The sequence below is a fragment of the Eumetopias jubatus genome, unplaced genomic scaffold (assembly GCF_037043125.1).
Source record: "Eumetopias jubatus isolate StellerSeaLion01/CBP00866 unplaced genomic scaffold, mEumJub1_p1.0 scaffold_13, whole genome shotgun sequence".
Taxonomy (NCBI): Eukaryota; Metazoa; Chordata; class Mammalia; order Carnivora; family Otariidae; genus Eumetopias; species Eumetopias jubatus.
Window position 1 is genome coordinate 76,838,661 of NW_028274819.1, and position 25,524 is coordinate 76,864,184.

The following is a 25,524-nucleotide window of genomic DNA, read 5'->3' on the forward strand; positions in this document are numbered from 1 at the left end:
CTGTAGGATGTTAGTCTTTTCAAAGCCTTGACACTAAACCTAAAAAAATAGTAATAGATGTTTTGCTTAGAATTGAGAGGAAGTATAAATGATAGATACAAAAAACATAGTTATTACCTTAATTAAGAGATTAACTGTGTAAGAGAACCAGACTCATTGAAAGTATTAGTCTTTATGTATCTAATAAATCCCTGCTATCTCAGAGTGTAATGAAAGTCTCAGTATATGGACCCAATTATTATAATAGTATATGGTAAGAACAGGATTCCGCTTGTATTTATTTGTTTTCTCCCTGTGGTTTCATCTTGATATTGTTCTCCTAGAATTTCTCTATAGTATCTAAGTACTTCTTTGAAAGGCCAGACAAATATAGTATATGCCCAGTGTCAGTTGCTTTTTGTTTTGTCAAATTATCATGCTGTGTTTCATACTGTTCCCCAGGTTTCCCTCGGAAGAGAACGACAACATGATCAAACACATGTGCAGAGCCAGCTTGAAAAGTTGGATCTTCTGGAACAGGAGTATAACAAACTTACCACAATGCAGGCCCTGGCAGAAGTCAGTGAATGTTTCTTTTACTCATCAGTGCATAATATTGGTTCTTTTGTAAAATTGATCATTTTAAAATACTGGATATTCATAGGAAGAAAAGTGACCTTGTAGCAAAGAAACAGGAATTTTTAAAGGATAAAAATGTACATTTGGAGAAAGTGTTCACATTTTATAATCTTGATGTACATAAGGAAGTAGTTCTTTTTGAAAATGTTGGAAGCTTAAATGTTTTTGATCATCCTTTAGGCTTGAATTACTTGGTTTAAGTTGTTCTCTTTAGTTTTAATTGATTCACTTGGGAAGTTTTTAATACCACTGAGATTAAGTTCCCAATTTAGCTTCCATGTATCCTATATGCCTTCATACAGAGCTGTGTTTTTTAGCCATAGATTTTACCCATAATTCTGTTCAACTGCCTCACAGCTACTTCACAAATGACTAATAATGAATCACAAAGGAGAGTGTCATGGTTATTGGCAAGCACAGTGTCATTATTAGAGTGAACTAACAAGCATATATTTACTGTGCTAAAATTTTATAGCGGATTACTATGTTGCTGTATTAAAATTTTACATAAAGACACTAAATCTTTTCACTAACCACTTTTAATATTTTTATCACTAGAAAAAAATGCAAGAGTTGGAAGCAAAACTCCGTGAAGAAGAACAGGAGAGGAAACGTATGCAAGCTAAGGCAGCCCAGGTAAGTTGTAGTGTCAGCAGGTAGGCTCCTCATAATTCATACTTTATATGTAAAAAAAAGATTAAATGTGGGCTTCTTAGATTATTTATATTTTGGAATAGCCCAGTATATAAATTGTCAGACATAGCCTGGTATGGAAAATTACAAACTTCTATTTTTACAGACAGAGTAAAAGTTGAGCAGTTTTTAGAGTTCAAATTGTGGGGTTTCAATCAGCATTTTAAAAAAATCAATAGGCTAAAAAACATCAAAGATATAGTATATATAATAAGGTAATACTTAAATCATGTAAAATTTCTCACATGGGACACTACTGGAAATGTTTGAAAGCCATCATGTAGTTTCCTTCATACACATTTTCCTTTTCCTTGGTGGCCTCAAAACACCAAGACAGAAATTGAGGTAATGGGCTACCCCAGTAGCTAGTGACCCATCCTAATTCACAAAAGCTACCATATAAGGAAAGCGAGCTCTGTTTGCTCCTAGTCTTTGATTTTATCCCATGCATTGGCTACCAGATGGAATAGGTGAGGCACTGTGAATTCACAGAAACACTGAGTTTATGTATACCAACCAGAACTGCCTTTCTAAAAGATACAGTAATACTTTTGTATGCCATAATAAGTCTTACAAATAAACACCTTGTTTGTAACTGAAGACTCTCTTAAGAGCTTATTTATTCAAATACCTCCCATATATTGCCCTCCCACTTCAAAGTCTTTAAGTTTTATAAATTTGTATGTGTCTCTTCTCATCATATTAACACGAGAAGCAGGTCTTGATTCCAAAACAGTTAGGAATGGAGGCTCTGCAGTTCAGGCTGTGGTCCAATGCCAGGGGATTCCTGAGCTCAGTTCATGTATGGGCTCACAGGACTGTAAACATTGTTATCTTTGTCGTCTTGTCTACTTCTTCCATTACTTCCCAGGGCTCACTGAGTTAACATAATCTCTATTAAACCTGATGTATTTTCTGTCTCAAATATTTACCTTCTGATCAATTTGTATACTTTTGTTTTTATTAATTTATTTTATTTTTTGCTTCAGTGTGCTGAGTTATATAGTCATGTGGCTTTATTTTCGATCAACAAATTTTGAAATTACTTGGTTTCTCTGCCCATTCCACTTTAGGGTAGGGCACTTTACTGTGTCTCCATTTCCTCACTTGTAACATGCAAACTCATGGATTGTGCTTTATATACATTGTGGTGGTGAGTTCTATTGTACATGAAATAAAAATTAAGTTCATTATTTTATTAACTTAAATTTTAATTTACAATATTTTGCTTTCTTTTTTCATTTCTCAGGCATTAAAGAAGGGACCAAATAGTTATTACTGATAATATAATAAAGGTTTTGAATTCTGTTTCAGTAAAGATTTTGAGTTCTGATAGTGAAAACTATTATAGTGGAATAACAATGACCAGGGATCGTACATGGTTCCAAGTCAAGCTTTTTTTTTTTTTTAAGATTTTATTTATTTGAGAGAGTGTGAGCACATGGTTGGGGGGAGGTGTAGAGGAGGGAGATAGGGAGAAGCAGACTCCCAGTGAGCAGGAAACCAGATGCCGGGCTCCATCTCAGGACCCCGGGATCATGACCCTGAGCCGAAGGCAGATGCTTAACCGACTGAGCCTCCCAGGCATCTCCAAGTCAAGTTAACCTTAACTTTCGCAGTCTTGGGCAAGATATTTAACGATTCAGAGCTTGGATTTTAACATTGATTAAGTGGTCTTCATATTATATCTTCCTAGTATTGGAGAGATCAAATAAGAGAAAAGACAACGAAAATACTTTAAAATGGTAAAATTCTGCCATACAAATAGATAACCACGACCGGGAAGAACTAAATAAACTAGAAGTTAATTTTAAAAAAAATTTTTCTTTTTATGCTAGTCAAACTCATTTGGCTTCATAGGTATTCCAGAGTAGTAATTTTATGTTCAATGAATTCTGTCTGTTCACTTTACTATATATAAAGCATTGTTAGATGTGTGGGAATGTAGGTGCTCCTGAGGGTAGGCATCTGCCTAATGAATGCAGTCATTGTAGGAATTACTAGTATTCTATTTCTTTAATCCATTGGTTCTGAGTGTTCATTCCAGCTCCATCATAATTTCCTGGGGAACTTTAAAGTACTTTTTAAAACAATGAGGTCCAGAGAAGATCATGACAATCTGAATGTTTCTCATAAACTCCAGATGATTTTGATACACAGGCTGGTTTGAAAACCACTATTGTAGACAAATACACACAACTGTTTTTTGGGTTTTGTTGTTGTTGTTGTTGTTTTAAGGAAATCTGTAAGTTGGTTTAGGGAAGGCACCAGTCCTTGTTTGATATCCCTAGTAATTAGTTATGGAATTTCTACCATGTGCATAGGAAACTATTTTTAAATTTATATAGTCACTAAGCTTCTGGAGAAAAGGGCATAATAGCATTTGCTGTGACATACCTTTCAGGTCTTTTGGACATAAATTTCCGATTGTCTTAAATTGTAAGAGTATGAATTTTTTAAAGAGGAAGAAATGTATTTTGTTCTCCAACTGCTTTGTGTCTGGCACTGATGTGGTTGCCATGTGTAAAAAAGAAAATACTGAAGCACTGGTTTGGAGTTAGATATATTGCATTTAACTCATTAGGTCTAATTTATGGAACAACTGCAAATAATGGAGCTAAAGGGTTCCAAGCTTAAAAAAAAAAAAAAGTAACATAGCACTTAAAATGAGAGACTTGTATTGATTTAAAATATTTGCTAAATGTTGACAGATTGATTCACAGATTGATTCAAGACAGGTTACACAGCTATGATGTGTTTTTCAATCAGATACTATAAGGTTTTTACAGGTCTTTACATGGCAAATCTCAAATTTAAATAATTTTCTTTCTATAGCATTAACTTTATATTGTCCTATTTTTCTTAGTTGCAGACTGGTCTAGAAACAAATAGAATTATCTTTGAAGATAAGGCAACTCCATGTGTTCCCAATGCAAGAAGAGTTAAAAAAAAGAAGTCAAAACCACCAGAAAAGGTACGAAAATGGGACCAATAAGTCAAAGTGCTGATTATTACTTAGCGTAATTTATGTGAAAGTACTCATAAAACAATATGGTACATCAGCCTTGGATAAGGAGATCTCTTTCATTCAGTTTCTTCATTGAGATAAGTAATAACTACATATAAATTTTTACCTTGATAGATTATATGAAAGCATTTTAGAACTGCAAAACACTACACAAATCTTAATTATTCAGTTTTGCTTTAACGATTTTTTACTCTTAAAATGTTTTTAGGTGTATGTAACTATACATACATCACATACATACACACTCTGTTTCTTTACTGAGACTGTAATTGCTGTTTTGGCAGGTATTATTTTTTCCTCCCTAGCCTTTCCTAGGCTAGGATGCAAGTTGCCAAGTATTATTAGGAGCTCGAGAACATTCCAGTATCGATAAAGCAAGTAGTAGCCCAGCAATAAGGTGAAATTCCAGGTTAGTGGTGTATGGTCAGCTTTTATCATCATGTGAGTAAACTTGTTTTTCTTTCCTTTCCATTCAGAAAGGTTCTAGGAACTATTTTGCTGCACAACCACATTATAGATTATGCTTGGGGGATATGCCTTTTGTAGCTGGAAAGGTGAGTTGGTCAAAGTCTGGATATTTTTTCTTTACAACTTAGCTCTTTGAATTAAATCAACTCTTACACCTGTATGCCTATAAATGTTGAAAACATTTTTCTGCCCCTTTGCCGGTATGGATCATAGTGATGTGAGAACGAGATAGAAGGTTTTATGGGATTTGGGGGAGCAGGGAAGAGACTAGGGGGACTTTAAAGCAGGTAAAGCATATGTGCAAGGAGAGTTATGAACAAAATCCGACATCCTGGTTTGGAGAAGGGGTGTTTGCAGATAGGAGTAAATGAAATAGGAAATAGTAATTTGTAGCATTGGGTTTTTAGTATCAATCTTGTTCATTTATATTTAAATATAGGTAGATATTTAAATAAATAGAAATCACATACTGTTTGTCCTCACATGCGTATTACTTACAGAACTCATTCTCCAAGAGGCAGTCAGAAATAGACTTGAATCTTCTGTTCCTTGAGTTTAAATGTAGAGATAATTTTGTCAAATATCAGCAAGTACTGGGTCATTTCTAATAAATGTTTAACACTGTGTTAGTTTAGAGGCACCTGGGTGGCTCAGTTGGTTGAACGGCCGACTCTTGATTTCAGCTCAGGTCATGATCTCAGGGTCCTGGGATCAAGCCCCAAGTCCTGCTTTGCACTCAGCAGGGAGTTTACTTGAGATTCTCTCTCCCCCTTTCCTTCTCCCCACTCGCTCTCTAAAATAAATAATTTTTTTTTAAATACATCTGATGAGACTTCCTTAATTCTAGATCACTTTATTTGTAAGTTCCTAAATAAGTTAAAATCTTTCACTGTACATTCTCATTGTTCTTTTTCTGCTCTCAGAGATCCACATAGAACAAATGAGCCCTTGACTGTAGGGAAATTTTAAATATTTAAATTGTTATTTGAAAATAACTTTATCTTTATTCTCATCTTCTTATTCTATTCTAGGTTATAAACACTTCCGTTTTCTTCAGCTATTCAGGATGTGTTTTATGAGTTTCTTTACCTCCTCATCACTCTCTTCCTTTCTCAATGTGGCATGACTAGCACAGAATAGAGACTTTGTCATCTTTGAAAGTCTGTCAGCCTAGCATATTAACGTTCTGGGGGAAGCCACATCATCCCTCCCTCTCATTAATTTGAGAGTCAACTGAAGTAACAGGTGTTTTCCTAAATCTTTGCATTAGCCTCTGTAGTGTTGGTCCTATACTTGTAGATTTAATTATTTTATACAGAATTTGTAAGTAAATGAAATTCTACAGGCATAGAGTCACCCTATCCCACATTACATTAGAATCTAGTTCATTAGTTGTGTTATCTCCAAATTTAATTGCCTGTCTTCGATAATTCTCATTGAATTCATTAATATAAAGGTTAAACAGGACAGGTTCAAAGACGAGGCTTTTCAACCTAAACTCCTTCTGCAGTTATTTGTACTGAGCCCCTCATCGGGCTTCCTGCTTAGTGGGGAGTCTGCTTCTCCCTCTCCCTCTGCTCCTTATGCTCTCTCTCTCTCACTTGCTCACTCTCAAATAAATAAAATCTTTAAAAAAATAATTATTCAAATAGCTTAGAATGTGCTGTCACCTAGCCGAGTGTTCCTCAAATTCTCTATTGTGAAGGATCAGTTTTTATTTTTAATTATATGTTGTCATAGACCAGTGCACTTGTAAAATGCAATAAAAATGATTTAGTAGAAAAATGAAATTAAAAAGACATAAAATACACATCCTGAGTTTTAAATTATAGATTGAACAGATAAAAAATTACATTAATACATACAATCAGAAAAATAACAGGAAAAGGAATTTTAAAAACTATATACTGCTTATTGAAAGCATACATAGGCAATTATTATAGCCAATACATATTACAAGTTACAAGCAGAATAGTGATTTCACATACATATTTTCACACTTTAAATGAATACCATGTGTATCAGCATTTAAATTGTGAATGAGACAAATGAATTTGGTTCTTGATAATCAAGGTTGTATTGATGACTGCAGAGTTGCAAGGGAGAATGTATATCTAAACCATTTTAATTGTAGGTGAATTTAAATCATCTTGATAAAAACATAGACTTTAATTTTGAAATGATTCTAGATTTACAGGAAGTTGCAAAAATAGTAAAGGGTCCCATGTACCTTTATCTGGTGTACCGCAGCAGCGGTACATTACATAACATAGTATAGTTTCACAACCAGGAGATTAGCACTGGTACAATCCACAGACCTTACTCAGATTTCTCTAGTTTCACATGTCCTTGTTGGTGTGTACATGTGTATACACATGTGTGGGTTTAGGTCAATGTGATTTTATCACATTTATATTCGTGCAACCACCACTCCATATCTAGTTTTGCCATTTCAAAAATGAGAATCATGCAGGATGTAACTTTTTTGAGATTGACCTTTCACTCAATATAAATCCCAAGATTCATCAAATTGTTGTGTGTATCCATAGTTCCTTCCTTTCTCTTGGCTGAATATGCCATGGTGTGAATGTACCACAGTTTAATGATTCACCCATTGAAGAACCTTTGGGTTGCTCCAAGTTTTTGGTGTTCACAAACAAAACCAGTATAAACATTGTGTACAGGTTTTTGTGTGGACATAAGTATTCATTTCTGTGGGATAAATGACCGGGAATGTGATTGCTGGATTGTATGGTAATGGTATATTTTGTTTTTAAACTACCCAGTTATTTTTGAGTGATTGTACCATTTTTCATTCCCAGTAGCAGTGCCCAAGAGATGAAGTTTTTCCCCATCCTTACCAGCATTTAATATTGTCATTTTTTATTTTAGCTGCTTGCTGAGTATGATATCTCATTGTGCTTTTAATTTATATTACACTAATGATGGTAGTCCTGTTCTTTTCATGTGCTTATTTACCATCCATATATTCTCTAATGAAATATTTATCTACATTTCTTGCCCTTTTTTAATTGGGTTGGTTATTTTTGTGTGTGTGTGTGTGTTAGGTTTTGAGAGTTCTGTATTTTGATACAGGTCATATGTCAGATACGTAGTTTGCAAGTATATTCTCCCAGTCTTTCTTCCTCTTACAGAGTTTCACAGAGCAGCTTTTTGTTTTGATGAAATCCAGTTAATTGATTTTTGCTTTTTATGGATCATGGTTTTGCTGTCAAGTCTAAGAACTCTTTGTCAGGACTGACGTCCTGTAGGTGTTCACTTATGTTTCATATATATTTTATAGTTTTATATTTTACATCTAAATCTGTGATCTACTTGAAATGATTTTTGTATACAGTAAGAGGCTTGTTAGGTCAAGGTTTATTTTTGATTCTGTTCCATCGATAAAGGTGTTTACCTCTTTGCCAGTACCACACTGCCTCGATTACTGTGGCTTTTTATAATAAGTCTTAACATCAGGCAAAGTGATTCTTTTCTCTGTTCTTTTTCACAATTGTTTTAGCTCTTCTAGTTTCTTTGACTCTTCATATGAAGTCTAGAATAAACTTGTCTCTGTCTACAAAAAAAAAGTCTTGTTATAATTTTGATAGGAATTATACCTATAGATCAGCTTAGGAGAATTGACATCCTTATTATGTTGAGTCTTCCAGACCATGAGTACAGTATAGCTTTTATTTATTTATTTAGATCTTTGATTTCTTTCATCAGTATTTTGTGGTTTCTGGCATATTGGTTCCATGTCTGTTTTATTAGATTTGTGGTCACATATTTTTTTTTTTTTTGAGCAAGTGTAAGTTGTATTTAGTTTTAATTTAGCTCCTATGTGATCATTGCTAGTATATTTAGTTTTTGTATGTTGAACTTACATTCTGTGATTTCACTGAATTACTTACTAGTCCTAGGAATTATTTTTTGGATTCGTTTGGATTTTCTGTGTAGAGAAGCATGTCATCTCTAAATAGGGACCGTTTTTTTTCTTTTTAATTTGCATGCCTTCTATTTCTTTCTCTGCCTTAATGCACTAGCTAGGATTTCCAGTATTACATTAAGCAAGAGTGATGAGAGTGGACATCCTTGCCTTTTTTCTGATCTTAAGTGGGGGGAGAACATTAGCATTCAGTCTCACCAGTAAATAGGATGTTAGCTGTAGGTTCTTTGTCAACGCCCTTTATTTAAGGAGGAAATTTCCTTCTGTTTCTACTTTGCTGAGAGTACCTGATTGGGCGTTGGATATTTTCAAATGCTTTTCTTCATTAAATGATATGGTTATGTGATTTTTCCTTTTTACTGTTGATATACTACATTACATTGATCGATTTTTTAAAATAATTGGACTAGTCTTGAATTCCTGGAACAAACCCAACTTGGATATGGTATACATACTTCTTCATATATAATGCTCGATTCAGTTTGCTAGCTAACAATAGAAAGTAGGATAAAAGAGAGTATCTGTTAGCATAGTGGTTTTCAAACCTGCTGGTCAGAATCAAGTGGCAAACTTAAAAATACACATTTCCAGGCCTTGACCCCACACTGATTGAGTTTGGAGTGCTACCTAGGAATCTGCATTTTAAACAAGATGATGCCCATGGAGCCAAGTTAGTCCAGCCATCTGTTTGTAAATTGAAATAGCTTATGGAGATTATTGTTTAATATTCAAAACTGGAAATTTTGAGAAGGATAGGTTTTTCCTATTGTGTATGTGACAAGGATGAACTTAGTGCATCTTACTATTTGAGGATAAATGAATTTGACAACAGTCCCTACCACCTGGAAGTACATACACTATTTATTAGGTGAAATAAATATGCAAACACAATTGTAATATATGTGATAAAAACTATGATAGAGATAAATGCTGTAGGTGATCTGAGAATGGACTACTTAATTGGACCAATTTGTTACCTGGAGGTTTTAAGGAAGTCTTTAAAAGTTAATATATTTGAACTGGGTTTTAAGGAAAAATGTTGGCCACACAGAAGAAATGGGTATGTGCAAATACAGTTTATTTAAATAATGCAGATTTTCAGAGAGAGTTCAGTGATTTCATCAGTTGCATACAACACCCGGTGCTCATTACTTCCACGTACCTTCCTTAATGCCCATCACCCAGTTACCCCCACTCCCCTCCCCTCCAGCAACTCTGTTTCCTAGAATTAAGAATCTGTCATGGTTTGCCTCCCTCTCTTTTCATCTTACTTTATTTTTCCTTCCCTTCCTCTGTGTTCATCTGTTTTGTTTCTTAAATTCCACATATCAGTGAAATCATCTGGTATTTGTCTTTCTCTGACTGACTTATTTCACTCAGCATAATACCCTTTGGTTCCATCCACGTTGTTCTATGTTAATGAAGCTAAAATCAAGCAAGCAGAGAAGTCAGGATGGCGGGACGTAAGGCCAGGGAGTATCGGTTGCAGCTCAATGATAGGAGACTTTTTTCTATGCTCAGGAGTTTGGACATTAGAGTTAGTGGGCTTAACATCAAATATTTCAAGTAGGAGAACAACCTGACATGACTATTAGAGTAATATTTTAGGAGGAGAGCCGATAGCACTATGGAGTTAAAGACTGAACACACCGGGGGCAGGGAGGCCAAATGGAATCTTCCTGTAGCAATTAGAAGTGGTTCAAGGGCATGACAGTAGGGTGGAGACTAAGAGGTGGATTAGAGATATTTCAGAGGTTAAATGGGACTTGGTATTTGGATTTACTCTAGGAGATTTAGATCTTAGCCTCTTTATGGGTGGGGGTTTTTTTACTCAGCTTAGGGAGTAAAGAGAAAAACAGATTTAGACGATGTGGCTTCAATTAATTCTCATTTTTCTTCAGTCCACCAGTCCTAGCCATGCTGTGGTAGCCAATGTTCAGCATGTCTTGCATCTACTGAAGCAACACAGTAAAGCCCTGTGCAATGATCGAGTGGTCAACAATGTTCCTTTGACAAAGCAAGGTTCTTCACGAAGTGGTAAAAGTAAGAAGTTGTCAGTAACGCCTTCCTCCTCCAACAGCATTAATGAAGAGTTATCAGAAGTCTTACAGACTTTACAAGATGAATTTGGGCAAATGAGCTTGTGAGTTTTAGTTTTGGGTTTTTTTTTTTTTTTTTTTTTAATTACATTTAGTTCTAGGGACCTGGGCGGCTCAGTCAGTTAAGCGTCTGCCTTTGGCTCAGGTCATCCCGGGGTCCTGGGATTGAGCCCCACGTTGGCCTCTGTGCTCAGCGGGGAATCTGCTCCTCCCTGGTGCTTGTGTTCTCTGCCTCTCAAATAAATAAAATCTTTTTTTAAAAAAATTACAGTTCTAAAACTTCATTGGTGACTTCATTAATTGTTAATTTGTTCAGCAAATACCTGAGCACAGTCCTTGCACCAACCGCTGAGTAAGTTACTAGGACCTTAACAAATACAACTGTTCTGGGGGAAATCTCTCCCTTTTCTAATACTGTTAAATGTTTTCAAGACCAAGGTTTACATTTAAGTTTTATTTCCTTATTCAGGAACTTGATAGACATTGAGTTTAGTTAAATAAGTTAGGATGTATCTAAGGAACAAGATCCTTTCTTTCCAGGCTTTCCTTTTCACATGCATACTATTCTGGGGGAGGTAGGAATATAAATAATTAGGTCTTTGAAATTAAGAACTCCTTTTGTGTTTGCCTCCAGTGCCTTTCTTGAACCTTTAAACCATCTTGTTGCTCTGTTTAAGAGATTGAGTCATTTTTTTATTGCACGGAGCAGTGGTCCCATGGTGAGTGGGTTGTGGTGGACCTAACCACGAAACCAGAAACTTAACCAAGCCCTGCTTGTATTTTTTGTATAGTGATCACCAGCAGCTTGCGAAACTTATCCAAGAATCCCCAACTGTTGAACTGAAAGACAACTTAGAGTGTGAACTGGAGGCGTTGGTGGGGAGGATGGAGGCCAAAGCCAACCAAATAACTAAAGTTCGAAAATACCAAGCCCAGGTAACTACAACTCAATTTCCCTTTCCCTGTTTCTAATGATTAAAAAACAAGAACAAGGCAGAACCAAAAACCCTTTTCCTCGATGACACTGAAGTGATCACAGTTCGGGAGCTACAGGGAGCATTTCGTTACTGTAGACACTGATTCAGTCCCTTCGTTATTAAGAATTGGTGTTCAGTGGGCTAGGAAGGAAGACATTGTCTTGTAATCTGTGAGACTAGATTTTATCATCAAAGATACATCTTTCAAATACTGAATATATTTAATATTCTTTATATGAACAAACCTTAACTTCCGTGATGAATTTAAACGGTTCTAAATTTACCTAAGTCTTTTGAAAGCACTTGGAAATTCTTGATTTCCAAAGGAATAAGTCAGATATAAATATGTGAAAAAAATGTTCAGTTATATTTCTGTTGCAGCCATTTAATATTTCCTAAGTGCAGTGGGAAGGCACACTCCAGGGTTTTCGTCTGGAGAGAAACATAATGATTCGTGGCTTAAGAGATTGCTGTGACTGCTAGGAGTGGGCTGGAGACCAGCTGGGCAGGGTGAAGGTCTTCTCTGTCAGAGGTCATCAGTGACTGCAGTGGGGGAGAAGCGGACAGATTGGAGGTGGGCTTTAGAAGTAGAAAGATCAGGGCGACTTGCTGCTGAATATCATTTGGACGGAGAGTGTGGCCGTACCACTGATGGAAATGGAGAAAGACTGGGAGCAGAACAGGCTTGCTAACATTTACTGATTGGTGGCTGTGTAATAGGCACGATGCTAAGTGCTTTTGAATATGTCCTCTTATTTAATTTTCATGGAACCCTTGTGAACTGGGTGCATTGTCTTATTCTATAGACAGGGAAACTGGGCTAAGTTTCTTGGGAGGTAGGCATATGCTAAAGTGAAATTAGGTAACTTCTGTGCAAGGACATACTAGCCCCCTGGTAAATGCAGAGCTGGCATGCAACCGTGGGTCTTCTCGACTCCAGAACCTGAGCTTTTAAGTATTTTTTGTAAAGTTCACGTTTGAAAAAAGAGGAATAAGTATAAGCGAACGATTGCTGTAGGAGTAATGGTCTAATTTGTTTCTTGTACATTAGACTTAACTTTATTCTCTCTAATGGAACACCCACTTGGCAGCAGCTTAAAGTACAAGTAAAGCTCTCTAAAAATAAATTCTCTGGTTTAAATTATTCTAAAATAGTGAAATAATTAAAAATCTTTTGTAGTAATACATTACCATTACATCTCTTCATCCATCTAGAATATGTTTCGTTGCCCCTCAGACTAGTTTCTAGAACCACTCTTCTCCTGTTCTTCACCTTTAGTATCTAGTCTATCCTTCACTTACCATGTCAGATTTTTTGTCTTTTCTGTGACGTCTTCCCCTAGACCCTCTTGTTTCTCACTCTATTCTGTACTTTGGCAACACTGCCTTGCCTTCTGAAACAGCACCAGGATTGATGTGTTTACTCTTGTTCACTTGTCTATATGTCACATTGTATTTTTACACACTGAGTGTTCAATGACTGGTACAATAGGTTTTTGGAAGGCTTTAAAACAATAAACCCAGAATATATTACTCGCATTTTAGTTTGTACGAGAGTTAAAAATACCGGTTGTCGGAAGAGAATGTTTTCATTGAATGCACCTTTTTCCCTGGCTTGGTTATTTGTTGTAGCTGGAGAAACAGAAGGTAGAGAAGCCAAAGAGGGACTTGCGAACCACCAGAAAGACTCTTGATGAAGAAGGGAAGAGCAGCAGTCGTTCTTCTGGAATCACAGGGACCACAAACAAGAAGGACGTTGCCAAACCGAGACCTGGTGAAAAAAGCAGGAAAAATCTTCAGTTATTGAAGGACATGCAAACCATACAGAGTTCATTACAAAGCAATAGTTTATGTTGGGATTACTGACTGGTACCCGGTTATAAATTTTATTCAGATAATCTGTACCTCATCAATCAGATTTTGACAATTTACTCTCCAGGTCTCATACTCTCTTATGTTGGAATTAACGAATAGCCGGTGTTAAGGGGCCCAAGCTTCACTACACAGGCTTCTTGTGTTACGCATCATGACTAAATGTTAAACCATCTACATGGAAACCAGGGGAGTTTTAAAGGCCAGGAAGCCACATGCTCTTCTTCTTTGAGATGAATTTGCTGTACTGAAATACTGCACTTTGTAAACAAATTACCAGTTGTTTACTTGTGGGTGTGATTTTTTTCATAGTTCCTTACATATCTAAGTAAAATTAGGTTTAAATTATCAAAAATAACAAAATCTTTTTAAATCTTTCCCCTGGCACAAATCACCCCTTTCTCCTTTCCAGCACAACCATTAAATATACTTTGTCTCGACTATTGATGGAGGTTTTCTATATTTAAAAGTATTTATACATATTTAAGAGGATTGTTTTTCTTTTTGACAGTTCAGGCATTGATCAGTATTAAATACACTTATATTGATGTTATCCATCATTAAAAAATTTTTAAAGACCCAAACATTCAAGTTCATTCACTGCAAAAATTATAAAAGCATTTTTTAAAGTATAAATTATTAATGAAGTAAATGAGCTTTTAGAATGAAGAGAGAAGAGGAAATGTTGTAAAGCATACACATTTGTCATTTTTAAATAATACCTGTTTGTAATCATGCTATTGAGTTTGAGGCATTATGGTTTTTAATCTTGAAACTTGCCCCTTGGACATGTTCTCGGTGTACAGTATGAGTGCATTAACTGTACACGTGCAACTGTCATTATGTTAATAATGTGAATCATAATTCTGCTTAGATCAAGATGTGAACTTTTTATAAATTTGCCACTCAAGTCAATAAAGCAGCTTTTTAAAGGAAACACTGAAATTTTCCTTAACAGCCTGTTAATAAAGGCTTTATTTGTTATAATCTCTCCACAAAATGCATTTCTAAATAGGACATTAACATATTTTGAGAAACAATAAGAATATATGGTATTACGTAATTTGCCTATTTCATGCTTACACAGAAACTAAACCCAACAAGACTGAACTGTCTCATGGCATATGATTAAGATACTCTAAAGACTACTAGTGAACACATTAACCACATGTTAAAGAGATTCCTTTTTATGCCTCCCCTGGGATCCAAATGGGAGTTCTGGGATTTTATCTGGGTATAATCAGCATGAAATGTAGTGCCTGACTGGGCACTAAGCTTGTTAGGCCTCTTAATTGAATTAATTTTTTTACAGAGTTCTTTATTTAGGTTCCTTAGATTTGGATCTGTTTGTGAATGTTCTGAAATTTTATGTAAACTTTTGCTTGCATGTGCAGTTTTGTATCTTCATTGAATTCACAACAGTGAGTCCACAGACCCAAGGAATCACTGCTCTAATGACATGGAAAATATTTTCTTGTGTCTCAACCACCATTTCAACTATTAAACTTTTGTTACTGCTGTGTTTGAATTTCAGGTCATTAAACTGTGTGACACTCCCTTTTCATTGTAGTGGCTCAGTCCTAATTAGCAGAAGTTTAATGGTGTTAAAAACCTACCCCATCCCACAGGTAGGAGTCAGACTCTCAACTCCAGCTTTTAATACCCTCAGGTGAGAGTTGAAAACAAGAAGATACCAATACTCCCTCAGTCTCCTTATCTGAGAGTTTACAGCGGAGGAGTATGCTGTTCCACATCTCGTTGTAAGAGCACTGTTGCAGTGCATTTCAAATACAAGTATCTTCTACGTGGAAGGTGCCATATGGATACCAGGCCAAGTAAGAAGGGTATGATACAAGGTAGGCGGTAGACATCTGAATTATTTCAACACTTGTGAGTGCAGTGGTGACAGCACGAGCACGGGGCTGTGAGGATGCAGAAGTGGAGGTTAACATCCTGGAGGAGGAAGTGATGCTAGACTTGGGAGAACTGGAATTTGTCATAAGGGAGAAGAGTTCCAGGTCAACGGGATAAAATGAAAAGGGAAGAGGCCAGATTCTGCAGTTGATGAGGGAGAGTTCTGACTAGCTGAGTGGTACCAGTACAGAAGAGTCGAGGTATGCAAGCGAGACTAGAAGGGTAAGCCGACGAGTTACAGGAGGCTGAAGAGCCTTGACATAACCACACGGGTCTCAGTTTTGTAACCCGGATCGTAAAGGAAGAAGTGCACCTGCACAACCGCTAGTCATAGATACAAAGTTCTAAAACCTCTGTCAACTCAAATACGAAGGTTGCATAAGCTGCTGAATTTGACGTCATCCCATTTGTTAATTTTTCCTTTTCTTTTTTGTGCTTTTGGCATTATGTCCAAAACAACATCAGGGAGCTTCCTCCTATGTTTCCTCTAGGCATTTTACAGCACCTTGTCTTATGTTTAAGTCTTTGGTAGACTTTGAGTTAATTTTTGTGAGTGGTGTGAGGTAGGGGTCCAATTCCATTGTTCTCCGCATGTATTTCTCCAGTTTTCCCAGCACCACTTGTTGAAGAGACTATCCTCTCCCCATCAGGTGTTCTTGGCTCCCTTGTTGAGTATTAGTTAACCACATATGCCAGGATTTAATTCTGGCCTCTCTCCTGTTCTATTTTTGTGCCAGTACCATACTGTTTTTATTACTATGGCTTTACTAGTATACACTGACCCTTGAACAACGTGAGTTTGAACTGTGTAGGACCACTTACACATGAATTTTTTACAGTATTGTATTTTCCTTATGATCTTAACCTTTTTTTTTTCTAGCTTACTTTAATACACTATATATACAAAATATGGGGGTTTTTTAGATTTTATTTATTAGAGAAAGAGCACAAGGAGGGGAAGCGGTAGGCAGAGGGAGAGGGAGAAGCAGGCTTCCTGATAAGCAGGGAGCCCGATGTGGGACTTGATCCTAGGACCCCGGGATCATGACCTGAGCTGAAGGCAGAAGCTTAACTGACTGAGCCACCCAGGTGCCCCCAAAATGTGTTTCTTGACTGTTACTGGTAAGGCTTCTGGTCAACAGTAGGCTATTAGGAGCTAAGTATTAGGGGAGTCAAAAGTTATACTGGGATTTTAAACTGCATGAAGGGTCTGCACCCCTAACCACCATGTTGTTCAAGGATACCTCTGGTGCTGGTCTTTTTTCTTGAGATTACTTTGGCTATTTGGGGTCATTTGTGGTTCCACAAAAAATTTTGGATTGTTCTATTTCTGTGAAGAACGCCTTTGATATTTTGATGGGTATTGTGCTATGTAATTTTTTGACACATAATTGTTCGTATTAGTTTCTTATTCTGTGGTATCAGTTGTAATCTCTCTAATTTTGAGTTTCCCTTTTCTTAATCTAGCTAAAAGTGTGTCAATTTTACCTTTTCAAAGAACCAGCTCTTAGTTTAGTTGACCTTTCTCTTGTTTCTCTGGTCTCATTTATTTCTGTTCTGGTCTTTATTATTTTCTTCCTTCTGCTAACTTTAGGCTTAATCTCTTTTTTCTACTTTCTTGAGATACAAAGTTAGGTTGAGATCTAATTTCTTAACATGTGTTTATTACTATAAACTTTCCTTCTTTCCCTTTTGATTTCTTTGACCTATGTGTTTTTGAGAAATATGTTGTTTAGGTTCCACATATTTATAGATTTTCTCATTTCCCCCTTGTTGATTTCTAGTTTCATACCATGGTGGTCAGAAAAGATAGTATGATTTCAGTCTAAATTTGCTGAGATTTGTTGGGTGTCCTATCATATGATCTGTTCTGGAGAATGTTCATGTGCACTTAAGAACAATGTGTATTCTGTTGTTTGATGGATTCTGTGTATGTCTAATAAGTTTATTTGCTCTAAAGTATGATTCAATTCCAGTGTTTACCTTGTTGATTTTCTTAACCCAGAGCCTTAGATCACTGGGCCACTCTTCTGCACATCTTCCTTGTTGATTTTCTGTCTGGATGATCTTCCCATTGGTGATAATGGGGTATTGAAGTTCCCTACTCTTATGTTATTGTCTATCTCTCCCTTAAGATCTGTTAGTATTTACTTAATGTATTTTGGTGCTCAGTTGTTAAATTTTCGTGGTGTATGGACCTCTTTATCATTATATGACCTTTGCCAGTTTTACGATTTTTGGCTTGAAGTCTATTTTGTGTAAGTAGGCAATGCCTGTCTTGTTTTGGTTTCTACTTGTTTTGAATGTCATTTTCCATCCTTTCACCTTGAGCCTATGTCTGTCTTTAGAGCTGAAATGAGTATTCTGTAGAGAGCATGTAGATGGGCCTTGTTTTGTTTTTTGTTTTTTACCTATCCAGCCACTCTCTGCCTTTTGGTAAACTCAATCCATTTTACATGGAGGGTAATTATTGATATGTGAGGAATTACTACGGCCATTTTACCTTTTGCCTTCTAGTTTATCTCTCCATTGTTTCTTTTTCCTTCTGTTTCTGTCTACCTTTGTAAGCTGGTGTTTGTCCTTGGTGATTTGCTCAGTCTCCTTTTTTTGTTTTGGGTTTTTGCTCTAAATTTTTGCTTTATGGTTATCAGAAGTTTTACTAAATAAAACATCTCATTGGGGGTCATTTTATGCTGATAAAAGTTTATCTTCATTTACTAATTTCATCCTTTTATACTGTTAGATGTCACAAATGATCTCATGATGCTGTGAATTGTTACCAGATTTTAATAGCTATCATTTTTAATGCTCTTTAAACTTTATGCTGCAGTTATTTTAATAGTTTTCTGTTGATCACCTTAGTAAGAATGTTGTGTACTGAGATCTTTTCAGCTGGAAGATCTACTTCTGATGTTTCTTGTAAGGCAGTGTTAGTGGTGGTGAACTCTCACATTTTATTGGTTTGGGAAATCCTTTGTTTCTCTTTCATATCAAGGATAACTTTGCCACTTAAGAGTATTTTTGCCTGGCAATTTTTATCTTTTCGATTGTTTGAATAGGTCATTCCATTCTCTCCTAGCTTGTAGAATTTGTGCTGAGAAATCTGATAGCCTAATGGGGGTTGGGGGCGGGGGGAGGTTCCCTTGTAGGTTTTTTCCCCAGGCTTTATCATTGACTTTTCACAGTTTCATTACAATGTGTCTTGGAGAAAGTCTGTTAAGCTTTGTATTCTTGTATATCCAGTTCCTTCCCCCGGTTTAGGAAGTTTTCAACCATTATTTCTATAAACTGTCTGCCTCCTCTTCTCTTTCTGGTATACCCATTAATCTTATGTTAGCTTTTCTAATGGAGTCTGGTAATGGTTATAGATTGTGTCCACTTTTTAAATATCTTGGTTCTCTCTCCTCTTCCTCCTGCATCATTTCTAAACCCTTATCTTCCAGCTTGCTTATTCTCTCTTCCATCTGATCTCCATTTCCAATGCTTTCTAATACATTCTTCATTTCAATGAGTTTGTCAGCTTCAGATTTTCATTTTGGTTCTTTTTTTAGAATTTCAATCTCTTTGGGAAAGTACTTCTTAATGTTCATTAATTTTATTCCTAAGTTCATTGAATTGCCTTTCTGAATTTCCTTGTAGTTTGTTGAATTTTGTCCTGTTTTGAATTCTTTATCAGTTAAATTGTAGTATTCCATGTCTTTGGGTACAGTTGCTGGAGAATTGTCATTGCCTTTTTGTGATACTGTATTATCATTTTTCAGTGTTCAATGAAATGCGCCTGTGCTGCCGCATTTAAAGTAGCAAACACCTTTCTTGTTTACATAGGCTTTGATTTTAATAATTCATCAGGTTGGCAGTTAGAAGCCTTTCTTTTGTTTTCCAGAAGGTGGTGCTATAGCACTAGCTTTTGGGTTTTCTTACTGGAAGCGACTCCCTGCCAAAGTTTGACGTGCTTAAAAAAGATGGCATTAAAAAAACACACTGGGGGTGCCTGTGTGGCTCAGTGGGTTGGGCGTCTCCTGGTCTCAGCTCAGGTGATGATCTCAGGGTCTTGAGATCCAGCCCCACCTCTGCTCCATGGGGGCCGCACAGTGCAGTCTGCCTGAGACTCCCTCTCCCTCTGCCCCTCACCCCATGCATGCACGCCCATCTCCTCTCAAATAAAATCTTTGGTTTGGTTTTGTTTTTTAAAAACTGGAAGCAGGGTGGGGGAGATGTGTGCTTAGCACTTGGGGCTTTAGGTGCGCCCATGGTCTTGTAGGGCAGTCCTAGACTGGAGGATTCCCAAAGAAGGCCCGTGGATGGACCTCTTGCTGGAATCCCAGGGCATATGGCAGAAAACATGTCCCTTCAGCTCTTTTTGGCGGCATTTTTCTTTCCCTCTACCCAGTCACAGAGGTCTCTCCTCAGAAATCTAGGTGTTCCTGAAAAGCAATAGAACCCTCCAACTGCAGCCGATGCAGCTGAGCACTTTCAGGTACCCCCTTCTCTTTCTACCACCTCCACTAGAGAGGTCACTGCCACGTAACTCCCTTGGCTCCATAGCTTCCTTTGACTTCAAGTGCACAGATGGATGTCCCGGTGTGATGTGCAAAGGCACTTATGGATGTACAATTGGTTGTTAAATCCAAGGGGAGGAAAGAGGAATGTCTCATGCCATCATGATCCTGACTTTACCACCAGGGGTTTATCTTAAATGCACTCCACTTTGGAGACTCCTGTGGAAGGTGAAAAGGAAACCCCTGGAAAGTCTTAAAATGGTAAGTGATAGATTTGCATTTAGATTGCTCTGGCCTTTGAATGGAATTTAAAGTGGATGTGAGGGTATTGAGGCTGGAAGTTTGAAATTCTTGATCTCTTCAGTTACCCATATTCTTTTATGTGGTATCAGACCAAGATGATCAAGGCTTAAATAAGGAAAATGGTAGAATGGAATGGACAGGAAAGAATGGATATGTAAAATATGTGGAATAGAAAGCTTAGCTTCAGTTGATAGGCTGGCCACTTAAATACTATTACGACTTTACTTAAAATGAGTATCATACAAAGACCAAATCATTTTGGTACTAATTTTGCTAATATTGGAGGTACTAAGAGAAATTATAGTTCCTCACCACAAGACCCAAGAACAGGGCTGAGGTCCAGACTATGGTGAATTAACAAGTGAAAGAATACTGCATTTTTGAGTACTGTTTGATTTGGGTATTAGAAGCAAAATGGGTTGAAATTGAACATTTCAATTTGGAGCAGGTGCTAAGCCACCCCTTTCTTCAAAAACTTTCCAAATAACATTTCTGCAAAAGGCATTTCAGGCAAACAACTTAGGATAAGGACGACGTTTTAAAAGTCAGTTGAAATTTTCTTTTAATTAAAGATCCAAGGGACAAGAAGCTCCTTTGTTACAGTACATAACATATGGCTCTTAAGATATCAGGGAGTCAAATGTTTATACCAGTGCTGAACTGTTACTGGCAGGTGAACATTGAAGCAGTATTTCCTTTACTGGCATTGAGACTGTAATACATTTGTACATGCAGTAAGTTCTTTGGTAGACAATCTTTCAATGGAATTACAGAATTTGCAAAGTAGTAAAATACTTCATGTAAAATTTGAGCATCGTATTTCTCACCTATAAGCTATTTATACAGCCTTCAGGAAAAAAGTCAATCCTAGTGAACTTTTAAAATATTGCCTCAAAATTTAACCAATTAACTGGTGTTTAGACACACGCACAAAACATTATTATTGCATAATTGCAATAAAGTAAGGTAATAATGAATTTGTAAAATACGCTTCATTATGTTTCTAGTAACTGGGCAAACGGAAACTAATCTGAAGGGTGTAGAATTCTTTGAAATCCTGGACGGCTACCACTTCTTCCTCCTCAGTCCCGCCCCCCACCCCCAAGCCCATCTCTAAGGCATCTGTTTGGAACAGCTATCTACTACATCTTCAATACATATGCCAGTGACAACAGCAATAATTTCCAACTACTACTATGCCATAATAGCCTCAAGACTTTGCCATATCAGATACAAAGAGTGTGGGTACAGAAAGGTGATCAAAGTAAAGTACTTTACTACAGAAGAGAAAAACCCACGACGGGGGAAGGGAGTGTCTAATGATTTCTGAGCTTTCGTGCCATCGAGGCTCTATATCTACATAATGCCACGGAACTGCAGTGTTGGTGTGCTGAGATAAATGGGATGCTCCTTCCCTTTGTGCAGTGAGTTCTCTTCCAGCAAGAGGTATGTTTCTGAAGTGGTCTGTATTTTGATTTTAAAATCAGAAGCTTGTTCCCACTGTGGATCTGGTATTGAAGCATCTTAATATTCTTTGGGTGACTTAGAAGATTAGTGTCATAATCGTGTAATTACATACGGGGTTATTTCACGCACACCACCTGCACTGCCACAGTTCTAAACCCAACCTGGAGGGATTTAAAATAAATACAGCAACTGCACTTCTCCCGTGGGTGGGTTCTAACTTCAGAAGACTGTATACTCCTAAGGCTGCCACTGTAATCCAGAGTTCATGGCAATGCCGGTCCCCCTTGAACAGTCCCTTCATACAACAGTTTGGACAGGAGTGACACACTGTGCAGGAGAACTGGCTCTCTCGGAGGATGAGGTTGATCGGTTGGAAATCTCTCTCTGGAGTTCCTCTACTTTTTTCTGAAGCTCTGCTCGTTTAGCAAGAAGTTCTTTATATCTGTTGTGAATGGGCTCCTACAAGAGCAAAACATCATAATGTCATTCAACGAGGCAATCCTAAACAAACCCAGAGTCAAATCGTCCTGGTACGTGGTCCTTTCCCTAAGTGCTGCAACGTGCATTTTCTCTGCTCTGGGGACCAGGCCAACCTTTCCAGCACATCGGTGAAAATTAACTGGACTCTCTTGACAACACTGCTCTTTCAGTGGCTTTCCCAGTGCCCCCAAGTATTTCCTGCAGCTGGTACTTAAATACAACAAACAACTAAGTAACAAGACAATCTAAAAGCCAAAACTCAAAGATTTCCTATCACTTGGTTGCAGATTTTTAGTCTTTTAAGCAGTTCTAAGTAGTATATATTCCATAATATGTTTCAAAATGGACGAGAATCTGTCAGGCTTTTAATTTTCTTAAAGCTATTTCCTCAAACCTAGTAAAATGACTTGCAGAAGTTATCCAATGCACCACACTCATTTTCCTGAGGAGGGACAAAAAGTGATTCATCCAAGACCATACAAGCAAAAGCAGGGCAAGAATCAAGTATATTGCTGACCCCCATGTAGTGCTTTTTCTACTATACAATTATAACTATTAAGAGGAAAAAAGAAAGTTTTAAATATATCTAATTTTTCTAGTTGCTTTAAAGGTGACGAACCTCACTGATGAAAACTCCCACTGTCTACTGAGAGCATGCATACCTGTGGTTTCATCCGGGGATTCCACCTGACGTAATATCCCACCCAGAGCTCTAGGTGGCGCATGCTAGCTACTGGATAAAGGACGTGATTGGAGTAGCTCCCATAGAGAGGATTAGTGAAGTCTTCCAGCTGGCTATTTATGTAAGACCACAGTGACACAGTCCTTTTAGGAAGATTCTGTAAAGAAGGTAACATAGGTATTTTTGATTATTAAAATCTCTTTAGAGGGAGAGGACATGGACACTTCAGTGATAGCCCCACTTTCATTCAGACCAGAGAATACTAGAAAACACTGCAGTTCATTAAATAACTTTAACTTAGTTCCCACACCAGCAATTCCATTCAGGTCTATATACCAAGAGAACAGAAACACATGCACACAAAAACCTGTACACAGATGTTCAAATCAGCATCACTCATAAGAGCAAAAGGAAGAAACAACCCAAAAGTCCATCAACTGGTAAAATGGATAAAATTGTATATTTATATAATGGAATAATATTTCACCATGAAAAGGAATAAAGTACTGAGGCATACTACAAACTGAGCCTTGGAAACATGCTAAGTGAAAGAAGCCAGACACAAAGGCCTCATCTTGAATGATTCCATTTATAGGATGTATCCAGAAGGGGCAAATCCAGAGAGTAGTGATGGCCAAGGGACCAGGAGAGGAGACTAGGGAGAAACTGCACAAACAGGGACACGGTTACTTCTCAATGTTCTGAAGTTAACAGTGGCAACAGTTGTACAACTCTAGACAAACTGAAAACTACTAAATTATACACTTTTAATTTTAAAGACTGCCAATTACAGCTCAGCAAAAAAGATTCTTAAAATCAAGATAGAGTTAAATCCTATTCAAGCCTCTCAAAAGATGAGAAAAAAGTATCTTTGGAACTTAGGTATTTTTACTTATCTAACATTTGGTAAGTTCTTAAGCGCCTCCTCTGCATGGGAATACTGACTGCAGGCTGGCCACTGAAGATATGGTGTATTCAAAATTTCCTGGGGCGCCTGGGTGGCTCAGTCTTAACGGCTCAGGTCATGATCCCAGGGTCCTGGGATCGAGTCCCATGTGGTCGGCCTCCCTGCTCGGCGGGGAGCCTGCTTCTCCCTCTTCCTCTGCTGTTCTCCCTCTTGTTCTCTCTCTCTCTCTTTGTCAAATAAATAAGTAAAATCTTAAAAAATTTTAATACCTGCCTTCAAGGAACGTCCAGTCTGCTACATGGTAATTACTGTACTGTTTTGTAGTTTATTTTATTTAGCCACACAATAGTAAGTACTATTCTTCCCAATTTACCAAAGCAGAAATGAACTTGCCCAAGGTTATACAAGGAGGGACAGATCTAAGATTTCAACCCAGGCAGCCTGGCTCCAGAGCAAGCACTCCCAGCATGAATAAACTAGTTTGTAACCACATTTTTAGAATGAAAATTGATGCAGAGGGAGACACCAAATCAAGAGGATTTGGAATTTCATACATAGGATAGATAATGTATTTTGAGGTCAGAAGTAAAACTTGAAACATCATCCTTACAACAGGGTTTCTTCTAAGTAATACCAACCACTTACCAGTGATCTCTCTGGTGAAGCAGGGAAATGGTAACTTTCTACATTAGTAGCTCTTCAGTGTTTGGATGTTTTACAGTATTATTTTATAATTAAAAAAACTAAAATGGCTCATATGTATGCACAATGTATGTGGGGATCTCTTCATTCGTAGGTATATTTTTTGCTAATTAGATTTTTCTGCACCTGCTTTGAAGGATTTCCATCCTGCAAGGACTGGAGCTCCTAAGATTACACAGACTTCAGTTCTCTTTAGCAGACACTACTATTCACCTGTAAACGCACTTGGTACCTTCAGCCGTGCACCAGAGGTACTTAAAAACAAATCAGGCTCAGATATATGGAAAGAAGTCATCATATTACAGTACGTGAGAATAAAACATGACCAAAGAAATCATCCAAAAGGACTATTAAGTTGAAATCTGTCAGAGAATGCACCCTCGTAGGGAACATCACACATACTGGGAGTAGAGGGGGGAGGGTCATGGCTCGTATTTTACCTCTTTTCCTCTCTGATGTTCACTGTTACAGAGGAATGTTCCAAATAAACAGCTATATAGATGGTCCAAAATGGTAATGAGAAAATATTCATTGAATTCAAATGCTGTAGGAAACTGCAAATTAAATACCACAAACAAAATTATTAAGACAATTTTTTCAAGCATATTCATCCCTATATATGGGTAGATTCTTTGTAATACTTCTTAAAATTAGGTTAAACAATATTCAAAACTATGTATTTCTAAGCCATTATGGCCTTATCTGCTTCGTTCTCTGTTCAAAAATCACTCTACCACTTTTCTGAGATTTCTCCCCAAGAGAAATCCTTTTCTTGTGCAGCAAGAGTTTGAATGGTGTGACCTTGGTGTGTTTCTGTATCTCCTGTATCTGTTAATCCTAAACATGGAGAGGGATGAATTTTGACT

The 25,524-nt window shown here is 37.1% G+C and overlaps 2 protein-coding genes across 3 annotated transcripts in view; one reads left to right on the top strand and one right to left on the bottom strand.

Annotated features, from left to right (window-relative positions):
- CEP57 (centrosomal protein 57) overlaps window positions 1-15,247 on the top strand; it is a 37,979-nt gene extending 22,732 nt beyond the window's left edge. The window contains exons 5-11 of the mRNA XM_028119637.2: window positions 442-558; window positions 1,177-1,254; window positions 4,178-4,285; window positions 4,816-4,893; window positions 10,658-10,899; window positions 11,647-11,791; window positions 13,465-15,247. Of these exons, the coding sequence (XP_027975438.1) occupies window positions 442-558; window positions 1,177-1,254; window positions 4,178-4,285; window positions 4,816-4,893; window positions 10,658-10,899; window positions 11,647-11,791; window positions 13,465-13,698 (1,002 nt within the window). The 3' untranslated portion in view covers window positions 13,699-15,247. The remainder of the gene's footprint in view (window positions 1-441; window positions 559-1,176; window positions 1,255-4,177; window positions 4,286-4,815; window positions 4,894-10,657; window positions 10,900-11,646; window positions 11,792-13,464) is intronic.
- A 5,692-nt stretch (window positions 15,248-20,939) lies between these two features.
- Window positions 20,940-25,524, bottom strand: part of MTMR2 (myotubularin related protein 2) — a 114,364-nt gene continuing 109,779 nt past the window's right edge. For both annotated transcript variants that reach the window (XM_028119649.2, XM_028119650.2), the window contains 3 exons: window positions 25,099-25,212; window positions 23,030-23,206; window positions 20,940-22,346 (listed from right to left, as the gene is read on the bottom strand). In XM_028119649.2, coding sequence (XP_027975450.1) covers window positions 22,185-22,346; window positions 23,030-23,206; window positions 25,099-25,212 — 453 coding nt within the window. In that variant the 3' untranslated portion in view covers window positions 20,940-22,184. The remainder of the gene's footprint in view (window positions 22,347-23,029; window positions 23,207-25,098; window positions 25,213-25,524) is intronic.